Source organism: Agelaius tricolor, unplaced genomic scaffold (assembly GCF_023055355.1).
Source record: "Agelaius tricolor isolate 1412-34295 unplaced genomic scaffold, bAgeTri1.0.p SCAF_26, whole genome shotgun sequence".
Lineage (NCBI taxonomy): Eukaryota > Metazoa > Chordata > Aves > Passeriformes > Icteridae > Agelaius > Agelaius tricolor.
Genome location: NW_027269286.1, coordinates 5,928,482 through 5,950,915, shown reverse-complemented (window position 1 = coordinate 5,950,915; position 22,434 = coordinate 5,928,482). Strand labels below are relative to the sequence as shown.

Here is a 22,434-nt window from a genome sequence, read left to right as displayed (position 1 = left end):
TATGTGAGCTACTTCACAGTTTGTCTTCAGTCGAGAGGGACATAATCAGTCAGCATGAAACACCTGAACATGTAAGTAAAGGAGGTATTTTATTGATCTGCAGAGTGCCTTTGGACAGGGTAAATAAGCTCTGCTCATGAGTAATGGAAAATGTGCAGAGCATTCCGTTTTTTATGGGGTTTATGGTCTTTACAAAGGGCTGATTTTTTTATGGGTATCATTGAAAATGTATAGAGTGCTAGAAGTAAACAGAAAAAAGAAGCAGTGGATTTTCCAAACAGCGAGCCACCAGAAAAGTTGAGAAATGCCAAACTGTGCTTCTGAGGAGCAGTACAGTGAGGAAACAGCATTTCAAAAATGGAAATGCTATATCAGAGTAAACTAAGAAAAGATAACCTGTGGAGAGTCCAGAAGCCAGGTAGCTTGTGAGCAACTTTTTAATCTGCTTCCTGCATGATTTTTAAGTTTTTCTAGCATGTTAGGGTGTAATTGGAATTTTACCCTCAAAAGCTGCCACAAACTCCAAGTGGCATGAGAGAAGGTAACAATAAGCCCACAGAGATGCTGATCTAGAGCATGAAAGATGCTCTCCTGTGCTGGCAGCAGGACCTGTGCCATGCATTCAAGGGCTCTGCTGCTGGCTCCTGCCTGGTGGGAGCATGTGGTAAAGATGAAGGTGGAGTTTTTAGGTGTCCTTGGCAGGTCATCATCCAGCCTGCAGCTAAGCCACGGGATCTTACAGTACAAACCATGATGGAGACAAAAGCAGCAAGATAAACATGCTGCTATGAGCCCCATATTCTACCTTCTGCAGTAACCCAGGGCACTGCAGGACTAAATTCCTGCAAGGCTGGGATAATGACTGAGCATTTGGGAGAACCTTGTTTGGATCCATCACTTAATAACCAGCAAAAGCTCTCCAGCTCTGCTGTGCTTGTTCTGCACAACGCCCTTACACAAGTGCTGTTGGGAGGATTTCCATCTGCCAGAAGAGAAGAGGAGGCTCAGAGGCGTTCAGGTCTTATTCCCTGGCCCCCACATTTGGATTAATTTAAACTCTGCACTCGCAGCAGTGATGAACAATTCCCTGCTGCTCTTCCCATGTGCTGCTGAACTCTCCTCATGCAGATGTTCTTGAACATTAGTGGTCAGCACGCTGCTTGGCAAGTGGGTCCCACAGGCATGAGCAGAAGTTTCTATGTGCTAAATGCCATTAAATGAGATTAAAAGCATGTCCACTCTCCAGCCTTGCGTGACCCGAATGACCAGTCTGAGTCATTGGAAATTGCATACACGGTAAGTTCAGGCAGTACCAGCAGGGACCTGAGCAGACAGAAAGTGACAGCCACCCCTTTAGAGATCCCCTGCTCACTCAACCTCCCTTCTCTTTCCCCCCACGCCAGGGAAATTCTCCTCCAGAGGAGGAGAATCAAAGTAAAACTAGTATGTTGAGAAAGAACAGTTTAATAACTGAAAATTAGTAAAATATAGTAGTAATGTTAAAAAATTATAAAAATGCTAATAAAAAGGGAAAACCAAGTGATGGACAATACAAGTGCTCATCACCCTCTGACTGATGGCAGACCCCCCCCCTTATGGATAAGTCCCCCCCCCCCCCGTTTATATACTGGGCACGGCATTCTGTGGTGTGGAATATCCCTGGTGAGCCTAGGTCCTTTGTTCTAGCTTGATGCTAGAAATGCTTTCCCCCCCCCGTCCTGTTTCTTTTGCATCTCTTCTCGCTGGCAGCATATGAGACAACAGAAAAATGTCCTTGACTTAGGGTAAACACGACTTAGCAGAAAAACAACATCGGTGTGTTACCAACACCACTCAGATTCTGAATCCAAAACACAGCACTGTAACAGCTACCGAGAAGAAATTAACTCAGAATAGAGCACAGCTGAAAATCAGGACATGGGGTACTGGGATGGCACATGCTGCTGGGGGTGGCTGGCAGGCTGGGGCAGCTGCAGCTGGTGGGTGAAGGGCAGAGTTGACTCCCTGAAACACCTTTTTTGTGGGCAGCATGAGGAAGCACCAGCAGCTGCAGGCAGTTCTGTAGCTGCAGGGACAGCAAAATCATCCCTCCCTACTGCCATGGGAGAGGCTGGGGGCACCCAGCTCGGGTCAGACACAGCTGTAGGTAGAGCAGCTGAACCTCAGCCCTTGAACCAGACCACTCTAATAGCAACAGTGGGGGTTTATTAGCTGAGGAGGACAGGAGAACCCAGCTTTATATGGTCATTTTTCAACCACTCTACTACATATAATTTGGGAAGCTGATCTTTAAAAAACTTTCTCAACATCTATGTTCATGGACATTCCCTATTTAAAAAAAAAATCAAACAGCTGGACTGCTTTGTGCCAGCATATCTGCACCTCACTGAGGATAGGAAAAAAGAGGTTTGCTCTTCCAAATGCCAGCAGTGCTTCCTTCCTACTGCTCCTGGTTACAGATGGGGAGGTGAATCCCAGCTGTTAGCTCCCAGGATAAAGTGTGGACTGCAGAGAACCAATGGTTCAGCATTTTATCAGTATGTCCAGCTGCTGCAACATTGGCAGTACTGGCATCACACAACCAAAATGGTCTTAAAAAGGTCTTCAAGGGTGTTTGGATCCCTTCTGCCTGAGGTAGAAGGTGGTGAATGCAGCTCTAGTGGATTAAAATGCCCAGCAGCCATGTGCATCCTCAACAACATCCCACCCACTCTTGCAGAACACATTAGCATTTGCTGGCACCCAAAAAAAGCTCCCTCAAGCTACCAGCCCTGGCCACAGGCACTTGGCTGTGATCTTCGCACAACAGCTTCCAGCTGCAGCTTCAACCAAAAGGCAGCCAAGACACAGGGACAGCAAACCAGCAAGATTGTGCCCTTGTGAATGGATTTGGTACTGTTTAGGGCAAAAACATCCAGGCTTGGCTAGGGTTTTTGCCTCCTACGAAGATGTTTATCCCTGAGCTAATGAACATGGTGTTTAACTGCTGCTCTCCCACTGCCAGCTACAGTGACACAGAGATTTCCTGGTCCAGAGCAAAACATCCCAGCTTACAATGGCAGCGACACCCCAGGAAAGTGGCTACAGAGCTAAAGTGCAGATGGAGGTTCAGGAGCAGAGGGAGACATCCTATCTGCTCCAAGTGAGCAGCAAAGCAGAAGTATCTTGATGTGAATACTATTGCTCTTTAATGAAAGCATCCTCCCTGAACAGCTGCCCACTGCCAAGATTGAAGTGGGCTGACCTGTGCCAGCTCAACAGCAAGGGACTTGCTTAGGGAAGTAGGCAAATTGCAGCTTTTCTAATTTTTTCCAAATTATAAAAAACCAACTCAGTCTTATATTATTTGGTAACAACCATGTCCTGTGCTTATTGTAAATGCCTTCTGGCTGTGAGCTAAACCGAGTTAAAAAATAAATTCACAAAAAAAAGCCCCCAACACCAATCAAACCCAACTGTGTTTCCTACATACTTTCATTTAGAATCTTCCTTTTGCAGGTTCTCCCTCCTTGTGCCAAAGCTGAGGGCTGCACAAGGCTCAAAGACCATCACCCACTTGGGCTCTGGCATCCACCCCCAGCTCAGTGGGCAAAGCTGGGCACCCCAGAGGGGCAGTGGGGACACCAGTGCCTCTCCCAGCACACCAGATGTTCCCTGCACTGCATGAACACCTCCAGGTCTGCACCCTTTCTCCTCAAAGCAGATGGCCAAGCAGCAAAATGGACATTAACATCAGTGACTGGGGCATGGAAAGTGTTTGGGGTTTTTTGCTTGCTCCCAGAGGGCAAAAATAGCATGAATTTATAGGTGAGGGAGCAAAGCCAATATTATTGTAAGACAAGAAGCAGACATTGAGGGCAAAAAGTGAAGGAGACAATGGGACATGTGCCCAGCACAATGGCTGCTTCCTTCAGCCCCAAGACATCACTCCTTTAACCACAGAAGCCTGAAACTAGAAAGGCAGGTTTCTTTATGAAAGCAAATCAACCTTCCTTCTCCTGTCAGCATCCAGCTTGTAGTGGGTGTAGGAGTGGTCTCCTGGCCTCACAGAACCTGAGACTCTAGCCAGCATAAGGGAGGTTTCTACCCAGCTGCTTAACCTGCTCAATGAGGCTCAGGGAAAATGCAATTTGGATCCTTCCCAAATCCACTGAAAGTATCTTTCCAGGAATGCAAGATGCAAGCCTGATAAGCACATTTTAAAACAAGACTGGGCTGAGTGTTAAAGCTGTCAGTTCTGTATTTTAAGCAGCATCAAGCTAATTTGTTATCATGGGGGATTTTATCAGTAACTCCAAAGCTGTTGTCTGAAGTATGAAGACTTTCCTTTCCAAACCCCTTCACTTTTCAGGCCCAGGAAAGAAACAGCCGCTTGAGCTGAAGATAGCCGGAAGAAGAGGAATTACACCATGAGGAAATACGCAGACTTCCTCCCCAACACAGAGCTGTGTCACGGACTGTGGACAAGTGCCTTTTCCAGCACGGGCTCCCCTTCCCAGCATGCAGTGACTCCCAGCTCTCCTTCAGCCTGACCGCACAGCAGGCAGCTACCACAGCAGTGCAGCTGCGACAAGCACTGCCGCAGTCCTTCCCTGCCACACCCTCCCTGGTGCATCTGACAGACGTGATGCTGCACAGCAGCAAGGCTTATCCTGAGAAACTGAAGGCAGCAATGCATGGTTGGGAAGGGCAGTGAGCCCAGCAAGAACATTTCACTTGCAGCTCACTGAAGAAACAAACAAAATCCCACATCTCCAGAGCCTTTGAACTGACACTTCCTAACACTTTCAGCAAGCTGAAAGGAGCCTTCCCACCAGAGGCTGTGCACACCTGCTTGGAGCACAGAACGCCCTAGTTAGGAATGTTTGCACACAGCAATTAAATACCCCAATGAGCCTGGAGTACAGACAGGATGACACACAATTTGCCATTCAACCAAGCAGCAAGGCTATGTTCATCGTGCTTTGAAGCACCTGCTTTTCAAAGCAGCTCTCCATCTGTACACAGGTGCCACGTGGCAATTTGCTCCAGGCTGGTGCCCAGGGCTCCCAGCCTTGGCAGGACCAGCTGGGGGGGAGGAGTCATTTCCACTCCCACATATCAGCTCCAGAATTTTAAACATTGACTCACAGGAAGTGGGAGCCAGGGCTGAGGGGCAGCACAGGCATACCAGCACTGCCCTGCCCACACTAACTTTACTCAACTGAGGACTGTTTGCTCTCCCTCTCTTTTAATGTTCTCATTTTTAATGAAGATGCATCAGGAAAGGGAAGAGAACATCCTCACCCAGCCTCATTAAACACATCCTCTGCAAGAAAAAGCACAAACTGCCTAAGTGGTTTTATCTAGGCTTTGAATCTGCCTCCCAGCCGCAATGGGTGAAGCAGGCTACACCAAAATTGTACCTCATCCACCACAGCTGACTCAAAATCCTTTATTGAAAAACCTTGAAAAACAAAACAAAACAAAAAAAATTGAAACCCCATATATATATATATATATATATATATATATATATAAAGTTCCCACAGAACTAAAATAGGGTGTATTTAACCAGACAGGAACCTCAGAGATAACTAGGGCAGGCCCCACTCCCTCCTCCAGTCTCTCACTCCTCCCAGCCTTCTGCCACATCTATCTCACCCCTGCAGAACTCCCCTCCACCTCCACCCTCCAGCACCAGGGGCCAAAAATTGACACAAGACAGCAAAGATGTGAAAACACCAAAGGAGACAAACAGTTAGCAAGTGGGCCATGCCCTCCCCTGTCAGGCACCTTAACTTCCTATGCCTCTGCCATCACTGCAGCAGGAAAAGTTAATGATTAGCAGTCCAAAGCAACATCCCTGCTCAGGAACAGGGTCAGCAGCAACAGACATCCCCCTCCCGCCCTTGGTCCAGATGGGGCTCTGAAGGAATTTGTGTTCCTTTATTCAATCCAAACTGCCACCAGATCAGACAGGCAGAAAGCGCAAGGAACCTGTTACTGTTGCATCTCAAAAGAGAACCTGAGAAGCAACAGTGTTTACTCCAGGTCTGTCAAACAGATGCACTCCCTAACAAGGAACACTCAGGTAAGTCCCAAGTACAGGCATGCACCTGGGTTTGGAGGAAGTCTAGGGCAGAGCTAGGCCATTCCAACATCTGTCTCCAAGGGGCCAAGTACAGAAAAACCACAAATCCTGCAACTTGACTGAATTCTAGTTCATATGCTCCCCAACAGCTGTCAAATTCAAAGTGCCACAGCCAAGCTGTGTTGGAAAACAGCCATTTCACCTTCTCTCCCTAGTATTCCCACTCAGCCTCCTGCCTTGATCTTAGAGACATACTATAGTTCAAGAGAGGCTCAAGTGCTCTTGTCTGACAAAGCAGCTCAGCCAGCACTCAGCTTGAGTAGCACATATTCCATTCTGGATATTTTTATTATTAATTTCTTATCTCTTCCAGAGATAAGCCTCTGTGCAATCACAAAAGATGAAGGTGGTCCACTCCGTTATGACATTTCTTGGACTTTGCCTTATTGACATCAACCTGCTTTTGCACTCCAGTGCCACAGGCAAACTGTGAAATCTGTCTGGAAACAGTCCAGTTGTAGTGCTCTAGCACCAGCTGTGCTACTGACAGCATCAATCCATGGTGTAACCTCTCCTTCAAGTCACCTTGAGAGACACACCAGACCAAAAGACATCACCTAGAATGGGTTTAAATGAGTTTTATTTTAGACAACCTACATGATAGATGTTTTTTCGTTTTTTTAAACAATGCCTCCACTCCAAATCAGGGTCAAAATAAGTGAATAAAGCTCAAGATGACATCAGTCCAGTTAGACATTGCTGATTCCTGGTGTTGTGCCGATGAAGAAGAAACAGCAGCCAGCTATGAAGACAAGTGATCCAAAACCATACTGTTTGATTTGTTACTGAAACAAGAGCAGCAAGTGTTAGTTAAAGGTCATGACAGTATCAGCAAGTTTCTGTAACTTGTTTGTGTATTCCCTAATTCAATCTGGGCTGCCACAGTCAGGCAGGCAGAAAGCGCAAGGAAGTTATTTTTGCATCTTAGTGCAAACCAGGGAGCAACAGGAAAAGTGCTCATGGTCTATCAGAGGATGCTGATCATTTTTACAATTGTACAGAGCAACTGGCAGCCACCAGCTGCTGAGCAAGCCAGGCTGAGCACTCATTCACACCCTTCCTTAACACACCAAGGTTCAGGTTTCCCCTCAAGCACATCCTAAACAAGTGCCAGAGCTTACAATGTACCCAGGTGTGTCTGAAAAAAGCTGCACCAAGGAGCTGAAGTAGGTTTTACTGCACATGGGAACACCTTGCTACTGTTCTTTTACTCCACCTCAAAGTAGGTGGAGTTATCCAAACAACACATCCAAAAGGTGTGCCCCCATAGAGGAGATAGACAGAAGCTTCTGCTCCCAGGAGGTGCCTTCCAGGTGATCACCTGTTCCAGGGCCAGAACAGACATCCCCCCTCCATCAGGCTGTGGGAGGTGCTGTGTCTGTCTGGCCAACTGAAGTGTCCCTTTAATTGGGCTACTGCTCCACACCAGAATCTGGCTCATCTTTACATGACTCGCATACCAGAAAGCCTGTGAGAGGCTTTATAGATAAATTTAGCTGTCTATATAGAGACTTCACAAGTCCACAATGGGCAAAGCAACTGTTGATCCCACACTGCAGTGAATTCCACAGGTCTCCAAGCAAACCAAAAACCCACAAGTGTTGAGATCCAAATACTATCTTGTGGGCAACCACATTCCAGACCACAGGAGCTCAGGTAGTTGGGAGATTCCAGATAGAAAAAGGTTAAGTACCTGCTCAAGTAATACTGTGCTCCCAAATTTAGGGCAATATTTAAACTGACAGTTCTTGTATCAGGGCATCAGATTAAGTGAAAGAAGATAGAATATGATCATGCAAGGTACTTCGCAATTAACTCCCAGAAAAGGGATCTAAAGTAGAAGTGCTCCATTTCAGAGGACCTACTCTTTAATCTAATGGTTTAAACCCACTCCCAATTACACACATCTCACCAGGGCCATCCCTTTTGCATTTCTTGGCCATTAAGTCACCATGAATCACAGCAGTGATATACATCCCCTTTTAGTACAACTGAATAGTACTCAAAGTTTCAGGCACTTTGTACAATATTAAAGCACCAATCAGGCTGTACTTACACAATACTTAAAAGTTTTCAAACTGCCAGCTAGTGTTCAACTTTTAACAGGGGTACAGGAGAACAAGAGATGGAGCTCACCATGTACTTGGGTACATTAACCCAGTTCAGTTCAGTACTTACACATTTCTCGATTTCTAAGCCGTCCTTAAAGAAAATCATATATGGGGTCACACCGTCCTCACGGAAATCCAGGAGAGCCACCATTCCATCTGGATTCATGTTCTCCCCTACAAAGAACTTCAGAGGAATGTGTCTCTAAGACATTTAATTGGCTAATGCCAGGAGAAAATGCCTTTTTATACAATTAAAAGTCTCCCTGACCAACCACAGGGATTTTCCTTCTCTGCAGCTTGTCCATCTTAGTGCCACCATGGCTGACACACCAGAAGAAAGGGATGCTATCCAGAGGGACCTTGACAGGCTGGAGAGGTGGGTCCATGGGAACCCTGTGAAGTTCAACAGGCCAAGTGCAATGCCCTATACCTGGGTCAGGGCAACCCCAAGCACAAATACATGCAGGGCTTGGGAATGGATTGACAGCAGCTCTCAGGAGAAAGACTTGGGGTGCTGGATGACAAATAAGTCTGTGTAACCCAGCACTGTGAGCTTGCAACCCAGAAACCAAAACATCCAAAGAGGAGTGACCAGCAGGTTAAGGGACATGATTTTGTTCCTCTGCTCTGCTGAGACCTCACCTTGAGTGCTGCATCCAGGTCTGGAGCTGGGATCCTAACACAAGAAGGATGTGGACCTGCTGGACCAAGCCCAGGTAGGCCACTGAGATGGTCAGAGGCCTGGAGCACCTCTCCTATGAGGACAAACTGAGGAAGTTGGGGCTTTTCACCCCTAGAGGCTCCAGGGAGACCTTACAGCACCCAGTACATAAAGGGGCCTACAAAAAGTCTGGAAAGGGACTTTGACAGGGGCACATGGCAATAGGACAACAGGGAATGACTTTGAAACTCCAAAGAGGACAGATTTAGATTATATATTAGGAAGAAATTCTTTACTGTGGTGCTAGTGAGACACTGGCACAGACTGACCAGAGAAGCTGTGCATGCCCCATCCCTGGAAGTGTTCAAGGCCAGGCAGGATGGGGCTCTGAACAACCAGGTCTAGTGTAAGGTGTCCCTGCCCATGGCAGGGAATTGGAACTCGATGATGCTTTTCAACCCAATGCCTTGTTTGATTCAATAATTTTACCTTGTTGCTATGAACAGAGCAAGAGACAGCAAGGGCCAAAGTGATCTACCTTCCAAGTCTAACTGCGAAGTCCCTGAATCACCGTAACAACAGATGTAGCTAACTACAAGCATTACCAGCTGAAATGACACCACCAAACAGCTAACAGTCTTTGGCTCTTTCTCCTCCCTGACTTTCAGGACCCCTAATTCTCTCAAAGACCGGCGAGTTAGCATCCTCACAACAGGAGCCATCAAAATTCTCAACAAGCTATTCAGCAGATAAACCAATCACAGCTTATCAATACTGCTGTAAGGAGAGATAACTTACCTGGTAGTTTTTGAAGTTGGCAAGGATGTGTTTGATTTGTTCTGCAGCCCCAGTCATGAAAGGCTTTACTCTCTCTGGCTTGTGTTCCTCAAGTCTGGCTTTGATTCTGGAAGGAGAAGGAAAAAAATGCTCTGAAAACATGTTCTAACTTAATATCTTCACTGTCTGGCAGGATGTCATAGCAGAAAGAGTCGACCCAGCTACCTGTCAAACTTAGATTTTGCTGCCTTTCCCCCACTTCCTCTCAAAGCCCCCAAATTTTAACTTAGTTTTTCAAGTGAAATCACAGAACAGTACCTGCCACTCCTACCAAGGTCATTTTACAACCAGGCTAGTGATAGGCAAAAATCAGCAAGCCCTTTCCACAGCACCAGGAGTATCACCCACCCACATCACAAAGCTTTTTCACTTTCAATATTACCCCCTCTGAACACCAACCAACAGCTATTACACCACAAACTAGCAAAAAGACCCATTCACACACTTTTTTTTAGCTGTTTACATTGTCACTCTAGAAAAGCTTCAGAAGCTTTTCATTACCACCTCAGTTCCTCCACATGAAGGTTTGGCATGGAGAAATAGGAAAGAAGCAAGGCTACAAATAAGATCCAAAGCACATGATCAGGTCCTCTACCTCAGCCAAAATAAACATAGATATTCCATCCCCCATTCTCTAGGGCCCCAGTTCTGCCCAGCATTAAGACATTACTGAAGTTCACAGCCAGTTTCACACCTGTATCAGAATGAACACCTAATAGGAATAAATCCAATGCTGTTTTTACAATCGCAAGCACACAAAACCTCTGCAATCCAACTGAAATGAAAAGCCTACCAACACTTACGCTTTCATGTAATCCTTGATGTACTTCTTGTAGGATTCTTTTGTGAAGCTGGTCTCCTGAAGGTGGTGGTTAATTACTATGTCAACACCAGTTATGACCGTGGCTTCTGTTCCATCTCCCTCTGGACCTTCAGCAGAGGCATTGCCACCAATTAGAGAGTCATCAATTTGACCCTCTGTCCTGGTGACCATCTAGATTTAGAGACATCAAAAAACTTAACGGCTCTGCAAAAAACCTTAGCACTACCGCTCTTACACACCTATGACCTGACAGCAGGGCACAACTCGAGAGACACAGTTCTGTGCAAGGAACCTGGCTGCAGCTTGAGCACTAATTTCCCAGTGACAGGAGAAGAGGGAACAGGTTCAAATTGAAGGACAGTAGCTTTAGATTAGATATTAGGCAGAAAGTCTTTACGTAGGAGGCACTGGCAAAGGTTGCCCAGGGAACCCGTGGATGCCCCACCTCTGGAAGCGTTCAAGGCCAGGCTGGATGGGGCTTTGAGCAACCTGGTCTAGTGGACAGTGTCCCTGCCTATGGCAGGGAGGTTGGAACTAGATGATCTTCAAGGTGCATTCCAACCCAAAGCGTTCTATGATTCTATGACTCCCAAGCACGACTCCCCCCACGGTGCACAACCGAAACTCCATTACACTCCAGCCTGACTGACCCGGGCTCTCTCAGGCACCATCTACGGCAGCACGGGGCACTGGGCCAAGGTGAGTCTTCCCTTCTCCCTTTCCCTGCTCGGGCTCTTCGCAGGGAGGCCACCCCCACTCCCCACCGGCCGTGAGTCACCGCGGCAACCCTTCCTCCCTCCCTCCTTCGGGGCGGGCGGGCACTCACCTTCCCCTCCACTTCCAGGCACAGGCCGTCCGCCACCTCCCGGATCTTGTAGATGTCCGAGAACATCTCATCCTCTGCGGGGACAGACAAACACGCATACACACCCAGCCGCGTCAGCCTCCGCCCCCCGGCACCCACCACTTTCCCCCCATCGCTCCCGCCCCCGGGCTCCGCGCCCCCCCCGCCCCGGCCCAGCCCCGCACATGCGCGCCGGCACCGCCGGGCCCAGCGCTCGGGCCCGGGCCGCGCTTCCCCCCCCCCAGCTCCGAGTGCCGGCCCGGCCACCCCTCCCGGCCGCGCCGCCCCCCCCCTCCGCGGCCTTACGGCTGATACAGTCCCGGTAGATGATCATGGCGGCGGCGGGGGGCGGCGGGGGCGCGGGGTCTCAGCGCAGCGACCCGGGCGCGGGGCGGGAGCGGGGCGGAAAGGGCCGAGTCAGCGCCTGCCGGGGCTCATATAGCGGGCACGGCCCCGCGCGTCACCGCGCACGCGCGCTGCGCGCCGCCCCGCCCCTCCGCCAGCGGCGCCCCCGCGGGGCCGCGCCCGGAACCGCCGCGCGAGGGGGGCGCGAGCGCCGGGTTCCCGGCGCGCGGGCCGGGGCAGTGCCTCAGCGGCCACAGCGGCCACAGCGGCCACCGGCACCCGCAGCGGCACCGGCACCGGCACCGGGGAGCTGTCAGTGCGCTGAGGCCTCCCCTCCGCCTCCTGCAGGATCAACTCACCGAGCGACCTCATACGGCTTCCTCTCAGGGCCCTTCACCATCGTCACTGCCCTCCTTTGGACGCTCTAATAGCTGTTCCATGTCTTCCTTACATTGTGGTGCCCAGCACTCGAGGTGAGGCTGCCCCAGCTCAGAGCAGAGCGGGACAATCCCCTCCCTTGCCCGGCTGGCCATGCTGTGCCTGATGCACCCCAGGAGAGGGCTGGCCCTCCTGGCTGCCAGGGCTCTGCTCAGATTCAGCTTGCCAAACGGGGAGCGGCGTTTCATCCTTCCCGAGTCAGAGGGGTCAGGGCTGGCAGGGACCTCTGGAGAGCAACCAGTCCTGCCCCGTGCCAGAGCAGGGCTGGTGCCTCTCCCTCATTGCCTGTGGTTGCATTTCATGGGTTTCAACACCAATTTTCCTCTTGCTCCTAATCTTTTAAGCTGTCAGTAACACTTTTCTTTTTGTCCAACTTCTTATGAGGTGTCTGGGATGTGTGATCACTGGCTCTTTTCTCATTACTCAGAGTCACTGAGCTGGGACGATCACGTTTTCACTTTTGCCAGTTGGTGCAAGATGGTACAGCTTTTGGGCACATCTATGCATCTTTTCTTTTTCCGCCATTTTTTTTTTGTTTAATGTATATCCACTCTCTTTTCCTTGTCTTGTATTAGGAAGCATCTTTGCACCCACATTTTCCAGACTAGCCTCCAATTTAACACAGGCAGCCTGGTTAATCCACACACTAGCTTTCCAAGGAGAAATGTGCCCAGCTTTTCCCAAGCACCCGGGGAAGCGCTGCTGCCTCTATCCCACCTGTCCCCTCCGTGGGCAGCCTGACAGGGGTGTGTCTGTGTGAGCTGTCCTGGCCACTTCCAGCTGCTGCCTCCTCACCTTGATCCCCACACTGAGCTCTGAGGGGCTCTGGAGCTTGCGAGGGCTGTGACACAGGGACACAGAAAGTCATTCTGTGTACATGGATATACGTTTGCTCTACTGGGTGCTGGACCTCCTCCAAATAAGTGATGTTTTCAAAACATTTATAGGGAAATAATTAGGAAGCTGTGGAACTCTTCCTGTTATTACTCCCTCAGGGAAATTGGGTTGGGTATGTTCAGAGGAACTGCTTATGCACTTGCAAAAGTGCTGGCTGGGGCAGGTATATTTTTATTATTTTTCTTATAAGGATAAGTGAGATTTAGCCCAGTAGTCAGGGTCGAGATGAAAGACAGAAGAGCAGTTATGCCTAGACCTCTTTTTCCCCCTTTGGACTTACTTTTCTGCTGCAGTCTGTCAGAGCTGAAACAAATCTAGACCTCACTTGAACTCTGATTCTTAAGAGACATTGATAAAATACCTTCAAAAGACATCATGGGACCTGAAACGCTTAATGCTGCTAATGATCCTGGACTTGGCAGAGACATCAGGGCACAGGACACAATTCCCTGTCCCTCACCTTCCTTAGGCAGTGAATTGCTCATTGCTTTCCTTGCGTGTGCCAGTGGAGCTCCCTTTTTATCTCCTCCTCTCCTTCCCTGCTCTTCCTTCCTTTGCTCCAGATATCAGTGCCCTTTTTTTTTTTTTTTTTTTTTTTAAGATGGTCTAGCTTCTTACATAATCTAATTAAATTTATAAGTCGTTCTCGGCTGGTTTTCACCTTCAAGACTACTGATGCTATTTCAGGCCTGAAGAAGGGGCTTCTTCCCAAAAGCTTTTCCTCTTTTTTTTTTTTTTTTTTCTCAGTGGCAGCTGGCCTGAGAAAAGATAACCCCTCTTTTTACAAACCACAGTAAAAAAAGAGCAACTTACATCTTTAGCAGTGTGTTGAGTGACAGGGGAACATTTGGCTCCTTCTACATAGTGTAATATGCAGCTAAAAACATCCAGTTAGTAGGTGTGCTTCAATTTGGTTTTATTTTCAAGAGACCATTCTAGAAAAAAGGATATTTCTGCAGTAGTCCAGAAACCTCTTACAAATTCAGATGGACCTTCAGGTTGCTTTGCCTTGCCTGTAGGTCTGTATTAAGAGTTGCAGGTGTAAAATGTGAGATGTCATTTAAAAATGCATCTGTTAAATAGGTCAAGGCTCCTGTCTGAACACCAGTTTGATGTGGAGTTAAATCAGTATCAAGCTGAAGTTAGCAGTGTTTTAATTGGCATAGGCTTCACTGAGGTACCAGAGCTGAAACTTTCCTGTGATCCCATATAAATACAGAATTATGTTATGTGCTGATACTTTGTGAAATAGATTTGAAAATACTTTTTCCCCCCATTTTTTCCAGAAACCATTTGAGAAAACCTTAGTGTTCCTCACCTGCTTTCTGTCCAGGCAGCCTCTTCAAGCACTTCTCACATCCAGCCAGAGCTGGATTCACATTTCAGAGCAATAGATTAAAAATGTGGTCCCTCCCTCCACCCCTCCTTCCACCTTTTTAGTTGCCAATTGACAACCAAAGTGATGTGAGAAGTTTTCCTGATAGTGCACCTCACCTTTGGTGCTGTGTAAATCCCGAAGGACTGATGGAATCCTGTGTGTTTATAGAGGAGTCTTCTAACAGTATCTGAGGAGGATTTTCTAGGCAGGTGTCTGCAGAGTCTCACAAGAAGCCTTTCCCATGGAAAGCCACACCTCAGACAGTTGTGAATTACTGCAGTATTGCTTCCATCAAGTATTGTGTGGATATGGCTGTGCTCAACTAATTGTGTCTTGGATTAAAGTGCCAGATGACAGCTGATCCTACACCATTCTGTCCCTAAGTACATTCTCAGCCCTTGTGGCAACTCCCACTGAGCTGTAAGAAAAGGGAGGGGATCCTGCCTTCAGCTATGTCTCCTGCAGGGTGCAATCAGTGCAAATAAAGCGGAGGTGAGGCTGGACGAAGAGAGGTGATACTGGGCTATGACATAAGGGATGGCACCAATGTGTTCTTCTAACCTTTGTAAAAGGCTGTGAAAGTCCCATAAAAGTGGTGATGTTTTACATCATTTGCCAGGTGTGGGAGAGAGGATCCTAAGTACACACCTATATCTGCTGGTAGAAAGAAATTGGGAAAAATGAGGATTAAAGGACTGAGCAAGCCCTGGTGCTGCAGAGAGGCTGGCAGGACAGTCTGTGCCCAGTGCCCCCTTCCCCAGAGCATCTCTCAGCACAAAGGCTTTGGGAGAGAGGATGCACATGATCAGCTCATTGATTCACAAATCTGTCTGGAATTTAGGACTGAAACAAGGAGCTGTGACTCGGTAGCCCCTCTTTCAACACACACAGATGGAAACTGTAGATTTTAACTGGTTTGCTTCAAGTTCTTTCCCCAGGGCATTTCCAGGAAATAAAGATTTGATCACTATTTGTTACCCCTTCTTATTAATTGGGAATTGATCTTACAAAGCCAGACCATCAGTTTGATTCTTTCAGGTGAGTTTATGTTATGAATATAGTCAGTCTTCCAGTGCTTGGCAATCCTTCGACTGTTTTGGATCTCAAGCCAAAATTCATAATTTAGATTTACATTGGCAGTGTACTAAACCAGAATGCCAGATCCCAAGATTAATATTTGAAAGAGTTGAGCTTTGATCATTAGTGTAGCTTATCAGCTAAGATCTATTCACAAATGATAGACCATATTAGAACGGACTAGATAGATTAAGGTATCCCAGACAAAGGCATCATTTTTAGAACACAAGGAAGGTCTTTGGTTGAGCAACAACCCCTCTTGCACTCACAACAAATGCAGGTGTTCTTACCTTGGCGTTTTCAGTATTTACTGTTCCTCTCGCTGGCTGCTGCACTTCTGCGAACAGACACAGAGGTCACTGCGCGGCCACAAACCCCTTTTATCTGTGACACTGCTCACCCAAACCCTGCCCTGGGGGGTGTGAGGCTGTCAGCCCGCACTGCAACTGCTGCGTTTTTAGGGAAAACAGGACTGCGGTTCCCAGGTTAAGAACTTTGAAGCAAGGTGCTGCCCACCCGCAATTTTATACTTAAATACTGTATAAACATTCAGGTGACTGAAAGGGCTGTGGTGGAACAGCCTGCACCTGATCCTCAGGTCTGCTGCCAGTGTGTCCCACTGATGTGCTCAGTCATGGAATAGAGAGTGCATTCATTACAGTGGCAGTAACATTACATTGGGAAGGACCACTGGTGTATTGGAGATTAAGACTGGAATTGAAAAGGGATTTTGACACATTGGACAAGTGGCCTGAATTGTTAGAAGGCATTTGGACAAGGCCAGTCCATCAATGAGCAGTCAAACATTTGCTAAAAGGAAAACCTACCAAAGGCTTTTGAACACAAAGATGCAGCATAACATTCAAACAAGCTCTGAGCCACACATTACTAGAAACTGAAAGAGTGCATAGGGGAAGTGCTGCCTTCTCTTGGCCCTGGTCCTCTGCTCTGTTGTAGGCTTCTGCTGCTGGCAAATGCCAGGGAATGCTGAGATGATGATGTGCTCCATATGGGTGCTCTGATGTCATGCTCACAAATGCAGAGCAGAAATGATCAGCCATGGACACAGGACAGAGAACTGGGCAGCAGTTCTACAGAAAAGATCTGGGATACTGGTGGATCCAAAGCTGAACCAGAATCATAGAGTCATAGAAACATTTAATTTGAAAAAAGGCCTCTGAGATCATTGTGTCCAGTCATTAACCCAGCACTGCCAAGTCCACCACTAATCCATGTCCCTGAGTGCCACATCTGCTTGCCTTTTAAATACTTCCAGGGATGGTGACTCAATAACATCCCTGTGCAGCCTGTTCTGATGCTTGACCAGCCTTTCAGTGGAAAAAAAAATCCTAATGTCTATTTTACCTGTTCTGAGAAAAGGCCACACGATATTGGAGTAGCTAAGTGGTGATGTTATGTGTAAGAAACTTGTGCTATCATAGATGTGAGGGGCTGAGCTCTGTTTGGTGGTGCTGGTATTTCCTGGAGCACTGGCTCCAGCTTTAACAGCACACTTTGAAAAAGCTATGGACTGATCAGCAAGGGTTCGCCAGAGCAGAGGGAATGAGTAGAAGGAAAATGAGTTAGTTTGTTTTGCTGTGAGGAAGATTTAGATTAGCCATTGGAAATGCTTTCCAGTACAGCCAACAGAGAAGCAAAGAATAGGCTGTCTGCTTAGTTCTCTGTCCTGGCAGGTTTTTGAGAATAAGCTAGAAACCTGCTCATGGGAGATCAGAAAGCATGTTAGATCTGTTATTCTTGACACAAATAATGGCTGATTCTGCCTGTCTCTGGGTTCTTTTTAACCCTATTCATCACCAAATGATTCTTATGTGAACTATGTGCTGTCATTTATACCTGTGTAGAGTAGTTACACAATCAGGATAAAATTAATATCCTCAAATCCCTATTCAGAATGGACAAGAGGGTTTGGAAAAGGGACATTATGAGAGAGGAATGTTGCCCTGCATGGCAAGATGGGTCTGCATACAAATCACATGTACACAGAAGGAGAAGCATTCAGGTTCTGCACTGCCCAGAGTTTTAATTCTAGTGAGTCCCTATTTTAGTCCTGTTTAAATACAGTGTGGTACAATCCTTTGACTCAGATTAGAGGTATGCTGCAGAAAGGGCTCCTTCCATGCCAAACCTAAGGCAAGGGTAAGCAGGGATCTAATTTCTTGTTGGGACTCTCCTTAGTCCATGGGCAGTAAACCTGGATGTCTCTCTTACAGCAGAGTGGAGGTTTTATAAAGTCATCCACCAAAAAAAAAAATATTTCAGTGCATGCCTGGCAGGTTCAATTGTTTTGCAAAGAATGGGAATGGAATTTATCCTATTTGTCCTCCACAGCAAAGATAGCTCACGAGCAGATCCATTTGTTAAGAGAGCTCAAGCTGACTTCTCATGGAGCAGCCAGGCTGGCTACCGAAGGGAAGGGGAGTTAGAAGTGCAGGGAGGGGAAGTGTCTTCCCCAGCCAGGGCTCAGTCCCAGGGTGTCCCAGCCAGGCCAGTGGTGTGGGAGCAATGTCTAAAGCCACTCCAAGGGCTGGGATGAGCCAGACATGGGGCCGGACACAGCGTACCTGCAGCACAGCCCAGGTGGGGAGTGAGGGATGGGCCTGAGCACAAACAGCTGCTGAGCCCTGGGGAAGAGGGTCCCAGCAGGGCAGCTCACAGCTCCATCCATGGAGCTGGTTTTACTGCAACGTGAGCCAAGCTTACAATTTCTATCACAGGCACCACTTCAAAGTTAGCCAAACATAGTTAAGGCAAACATCTCTGCCAAATTCTTCATTGAAGAACAACTTCAGTTAACTTAGTGGTCCCTGTTGAGAGGACAATGTCCTCGTGTGAGCTCTCTATTTTTGTGCCAGCCTTAAGGCTTTCTGAACGCCTGTGCCATGTAGAGACACCCCACTAGATGGCAGGACAGGAGCCGGTGGACGGCAAGCAGGGCTCTGCTCACCTTGGTAGGCCAGAAGTTTTTCCACTGCTGTTGGTACCGTTCCCAGGTCACCTGAAATGCCCCAGGACCAGCGCAAGTAAAATTCGATCTTGGGCCTGCAACTGATGCAGCCACTCTGGGCTCCTGGCCAGCTGGATGCTGCACACAGATACCATTCACTCCAGATAATTAGCATCCACTCATAATGAGCTGGGGTCTGTTGAGTTCTTAGCCATTATAGGGGCTAATCCTGCCATGCTGAACTCCCTCAGCTGCCATTTTTCAAAATGGCATTTGCTTCAGAAATCTTATGAAGCCTGAAATTGAGTTCTGCCATTTCAATCCATCCTTGTGTGCTTTTTAGGTCATTGTTACACAGTGTGAGCTCTCAGTCTTGTCAATAGGGAAATAATCATCAGAGCACTCAGCATGTTAATGGTGTTATCCCTAGAATTCTGACACTACCAGCGGGTAACACAGTTACATTTAGAAAGCAAACTTTGCTGCAGATGCACCAGGAAAATGGCAGGATTTAATACCCATTTTGAGGAAATGGGTAGATTAACTTCTTGGTCTCTCAAAGCATCACTTTAAAGTATTGTAGGAGACAGCAGGCAACAGGACTAAAAGATTCCATTTTGGAAAACAGCTTCTCAAATGGCAATCCAGTAACTTGAGGTCATAACACATGTCAGCTGGAAATACAAAGCTGCTGTCATTTTCAAAGATCTCAAGACAGATATTTATTATTTTCTGTTAAGAATTTAGTGTCCACTACATTCCTCCTTTCTGCAAAAACCAAAAAGGTAACTGGGTGACAAAGGATATGTTGAACACTTAGGAGGTACCTCCTAGCTTCTGAGTGATTTTGAATTGCTCTGTTGTTTCAGAAAGGTATGGCAGCAGTGTAGGAGCTATTCAAAAATGGGGAATTTTAAGAGAGGGATTAGAGAAGGAGGTGTTTGCAGATTCTATCCACAAATATGCTCTGGGGAAATAGGGACTGATCTAACTGTGAGATGGCTGATAATCTGAGGCACTTCAAGATAAGGGTAGAAAAGGACCTTGAGAGTTCAGTCAGCCAGTCTTCTTTCATCAGGGGGATTAGTTAGACATGCACTTCTCTGGGGAGATGTTTGCTTACCTTGTTCTTCAGATTTCCTGGTGCTGGAGACTTCCATCGTCCTCTGCAGAACAAACAGAACTGCTTACTGAACAGGGGGCTGGGCCCTACCCTGTGAGTGTTGCAAGTATAGGGTGGATCATAACCTGTATTGATGTGGATTTAGAGGCCTGTCTGATGCTCAGATCCTTATGGAGCTCATTGTGCCCCATTCTACACATTCTGCATAGACATTTGGCTACACAATTTCTGTATTTATTTAAAAAGCCCAACTGTATTATTTGTGAGTACTTTCACACAGGATGAATCAGGGTGTTCCTCACTGTTTGGTTCTTTCACTGGGTCAGTGGGCACATGGAAGTCTTTCTCCACAGCTGTGATGCTGTAGGTAGAGAGAAAAAATAGAAGAACCAGCTCATCTCATGTATTTCTTCAGGAGCTTTACATAAAAAAGTGGTTTAGCTAATGAATACAATTCAGGGCAGAGTGGCCTGAAGTGATAATAGATGCTTCTGTGAAAACATAAGAGCATCTCTCAGTGCTGATCACGAGACTAAACTGTTAATGAAATTTTAAGAAGGAAATAGAGAATAAAAGCAGAAACATCCCTGCCATATGTCTGTATACACACACACATAGAGTAAATATATATGTACACAACACACACACACACACAGTTTGTATGTAATTGCTGCATGCCCAAATGTCAAGTGCCATGTGCAGGCCTGGCCTCACAGTGTCAAAAAGGTGTGATAAAACTGGGAGCAGTACCAAGAAGAGAGGCAAGGAGCAAAATATTATCTGCAATAGGGCACATTAACTTTAAAAGGTGATATCTGGGGTGGTGGGTGTGATAGAAATCTTGGAAATCACCAGGAGAGTTGAGAAAATTAGAAGAGACCAACTATTCACTGTCTGTCAGCAGACAGGAAATATGGAAACATCAGGAAAATGATGAGGTGACAAATTCAGAATGAGTCAAAAGATGGCTCCTTTTAACACCCTGTGTATAGTTACCCTGGGAAACTTATTGCTTGAGGATTCTGTGGATGCCAAAAGTTTAGATTATTGTAAAAGAAATTTTTAAAAATTGCAGAAAAGGCTACTAAGCACTTCTGGCTCAGGAAGAACCCCTACAGCCAAGGACTACTGGAGGTCAGGAAATTCAATACTGAGATGTTGCCTTCCTCTGCATAGATTTGTATGTTTTTCAGGAAGGAGTTTGAAGATATCCCTGTACCCTTAAATGCCCTTTATTAACTTGTCAATCATATGCAGCCTTAGGAGAGAACTTTTCTAGAAACACAGAGGGGGAAAGAAAGTCGTAAGGAGGCTAGGGAATCATCTCTGTCTGTCTCTCTGCCCTGAAATAACCCTTGACAAACTTGTGGGGCCATGCTGAGGTGAGGGAGGACTGCTGCCCATTCTGCCTCACCAGCTCCCAGCTATGCCAATTACATTAGCTGCTGCCCTGAGGATTTCTCCTCATCTGATCCTGCTGTCTTACACTTCTGACCTGGTTTTGACATTTGAAAGAGCAAGCAAAACCTTCCTCACTTGTGACAGGTGGTTTAGGGGCCACCAGCTTCCTTACTGTTTAATGACTCTGCTCAAATGCCCAGCCAAGGCAGTGTTGGATATCCCTGAGTAAGCGAAGGATTACAGAGGTGATGTGAGGTCTGGCTGCCTTGTTTCAGCACTGCCAAGAAATCACATCCACCCTCAGCACTCTTTTGTATGGCCACAGGCCCCCTCTGTGTGTCTCATTTTTCAGTTTTTCTGCAATGTGGTCTAGTGCTGTGTTCCTCCAGCTGTGGCTCATCAGACATTGAATCACAGCAAATTTCCTGTCTGGGACGTCCTGCCACACGTGAATACCTCAGTCCACAAATGTGTACAAGCAAAATGCATTGGGACCTAGAAAACACATTTTTGCACATCAAAGTTGAGCACAAATATTTTTCTGCTGTAAATAACAACCACTGTGGTGCACACAGTGCCTGTTCTGTTTGGGCTTGTTTTTCCTAAAAGGTCATGCTATCCTTCAGTCTTGAGAAGCTCCAGGGCGTGGGCGGGAGCACAATACACACCTGCGAGGCCACAGAGAAATTCCTGTGTGTCAAAACTGGCGCTTACAGCCCCTTCTCTCTGTGATGGCAGTCTGTGCATAACCCTCCTGTCTCACATTCTTCATGCATGAAATGAGGCCAGTAATGTTTATCTACCTACTGCAAGGCTTCATAGAACAAATCATTGCTACTCTATGGGGACAGGAAACCAGGAAGAAATCCCACTGCAAAAATTAATAGGTATGGGAGCAAGTGAATGCAGAGAAATCAGGGAGGCGTGGGGGCGTAGCTCTTACAGCACAAAGCAAATGATTCTCCTCTGAGAACAGCATGAATATGGAAACCATGCAACAGATGCACTATGCTGAAAATCAAATAGATGCAAATTATTCTGATCATCTTTTTGGTGCATTTTCTCTATTCACGGGCAGGTTTGTGCTGAACATCCTATGGAGAAGCTGCTTTTGGGGAGAGTGGATGTTGCACACACAGGGTTAGAGCATGCAGGGTGTGATGTGCTCGTGGTGCCCAGAGCTGTGGGGGGCCCCTAAACAGCAGGATAGAAATTGGCTTCAGAATCCTCTGGTGCAAGGCAAAGGGGTGAGCTCCAGCCAGGCACATAAGAGCAATGCCATGAAAATGGGGATAGTTTTTCTTTCTTTCTGTTAATCTGAGTTTACTATCCACTGCTTTGGATTTCTGCTGGTGGCCAGTGCTATTTAAAGAGTTGGCTTTCATCCAAAGCCCTGCG

General features: G+C 47.0%; 2 protein-coding genes and 2 non-coding genes across 6 annotated transcripts in view; 1 reads left to right on the top strand and 3 right to left on the bottom strand.

Moving 5' to 3' along the window:
* Positions 1–5,916: 5,916 nt before the first annotated feature.
* LOC139600385 (small nucleolar RNA SNORA31) lies at positions 5,917–6,052 on the bottom strand. Its single transcript, XR_011682510.1, has one exon. It is a non-coding gene; the product is annotated as a small nucleolar RNA SNORA31 (small nucleolar RNA).
* Positions 6,053–6,696: 644 nt separating this feature from the next.
* Positions 6,697–11,871, bottom strand: TPT1 (tumor protein, translationally-controlled 1). The gene is made up of 6 exons (XM_071448472.1): positions 11,716–11,871; positions 11,392–11,465; positions 10,546–10,736; positions 9,704–9,809; positions 8,312–8,428; positions 6,697–6,918 (listed from the first exon to the last, which is right to left on the bottom strand). The coding sequence occupies exons 1-6, from the start codon at positions 11,741–11,743 to the stop codon at positions 6,916–6,918; spliced, it is 519 nt and encodes a 172-aa protein (XP_071304573.1). The 5' UTR covers positions 11,744–11,871; the 3' UTR covers positions 6,697–6,915.
* Positions 6,984–7,113, bottom strand: LOC139600384 (small nucleolar RNA SNORA31). The gene has a single exon (XR_011682509.1). It is a non-coding gene; the product is annotated as a small nucleolar RNA SNORA31 (small nucleolar RNA).
* Positions 11,872–11,909: 38 nt separating the features above from the next.
* Positions 11,910–22,434, top strand: part of SLC25A30 (solute carrier family 25 member 30) — a 33,035-nt gene continuing 22,510 nt past the window's right edge. For 2 of the 3 annotated variants that reach the window (XM_071448466.1, XM_071448463.1), the window contains exon 1: positions 11,910–12,227. The gene's annotated coding sequence lies outside the window, so the exon portion shown is untranslated. The remainder of the gene's footprint in view (positions 12,228–22,434) is intronic. The other variant, XM_071448469.1, reaches the window with a different exon arrangement.

Bases quoted from the DNA above. Each gene is read 5' to 3' on its own strand.
- TPT1 (XM_071448472.1), bottom strand. From the start codon at position 11,743: ATGATCATCTACCGGGACTGTATCAGCC. The intron at 9,810-10,545 runs GTAAGTGTTGGT...TTCTCCTTCCAG, and splicing joins ATCAAGGATTACATGAAAGC to AATCAAAGCCAGACTTGAGG. The intron at 8,429-9,703 runs GTAAGTTATCTC...ATTCCTCTGAAG, and splicing joins CCAACTTCAAAAACTACCAG to TTCTTTGTAGGGGAGAACAT.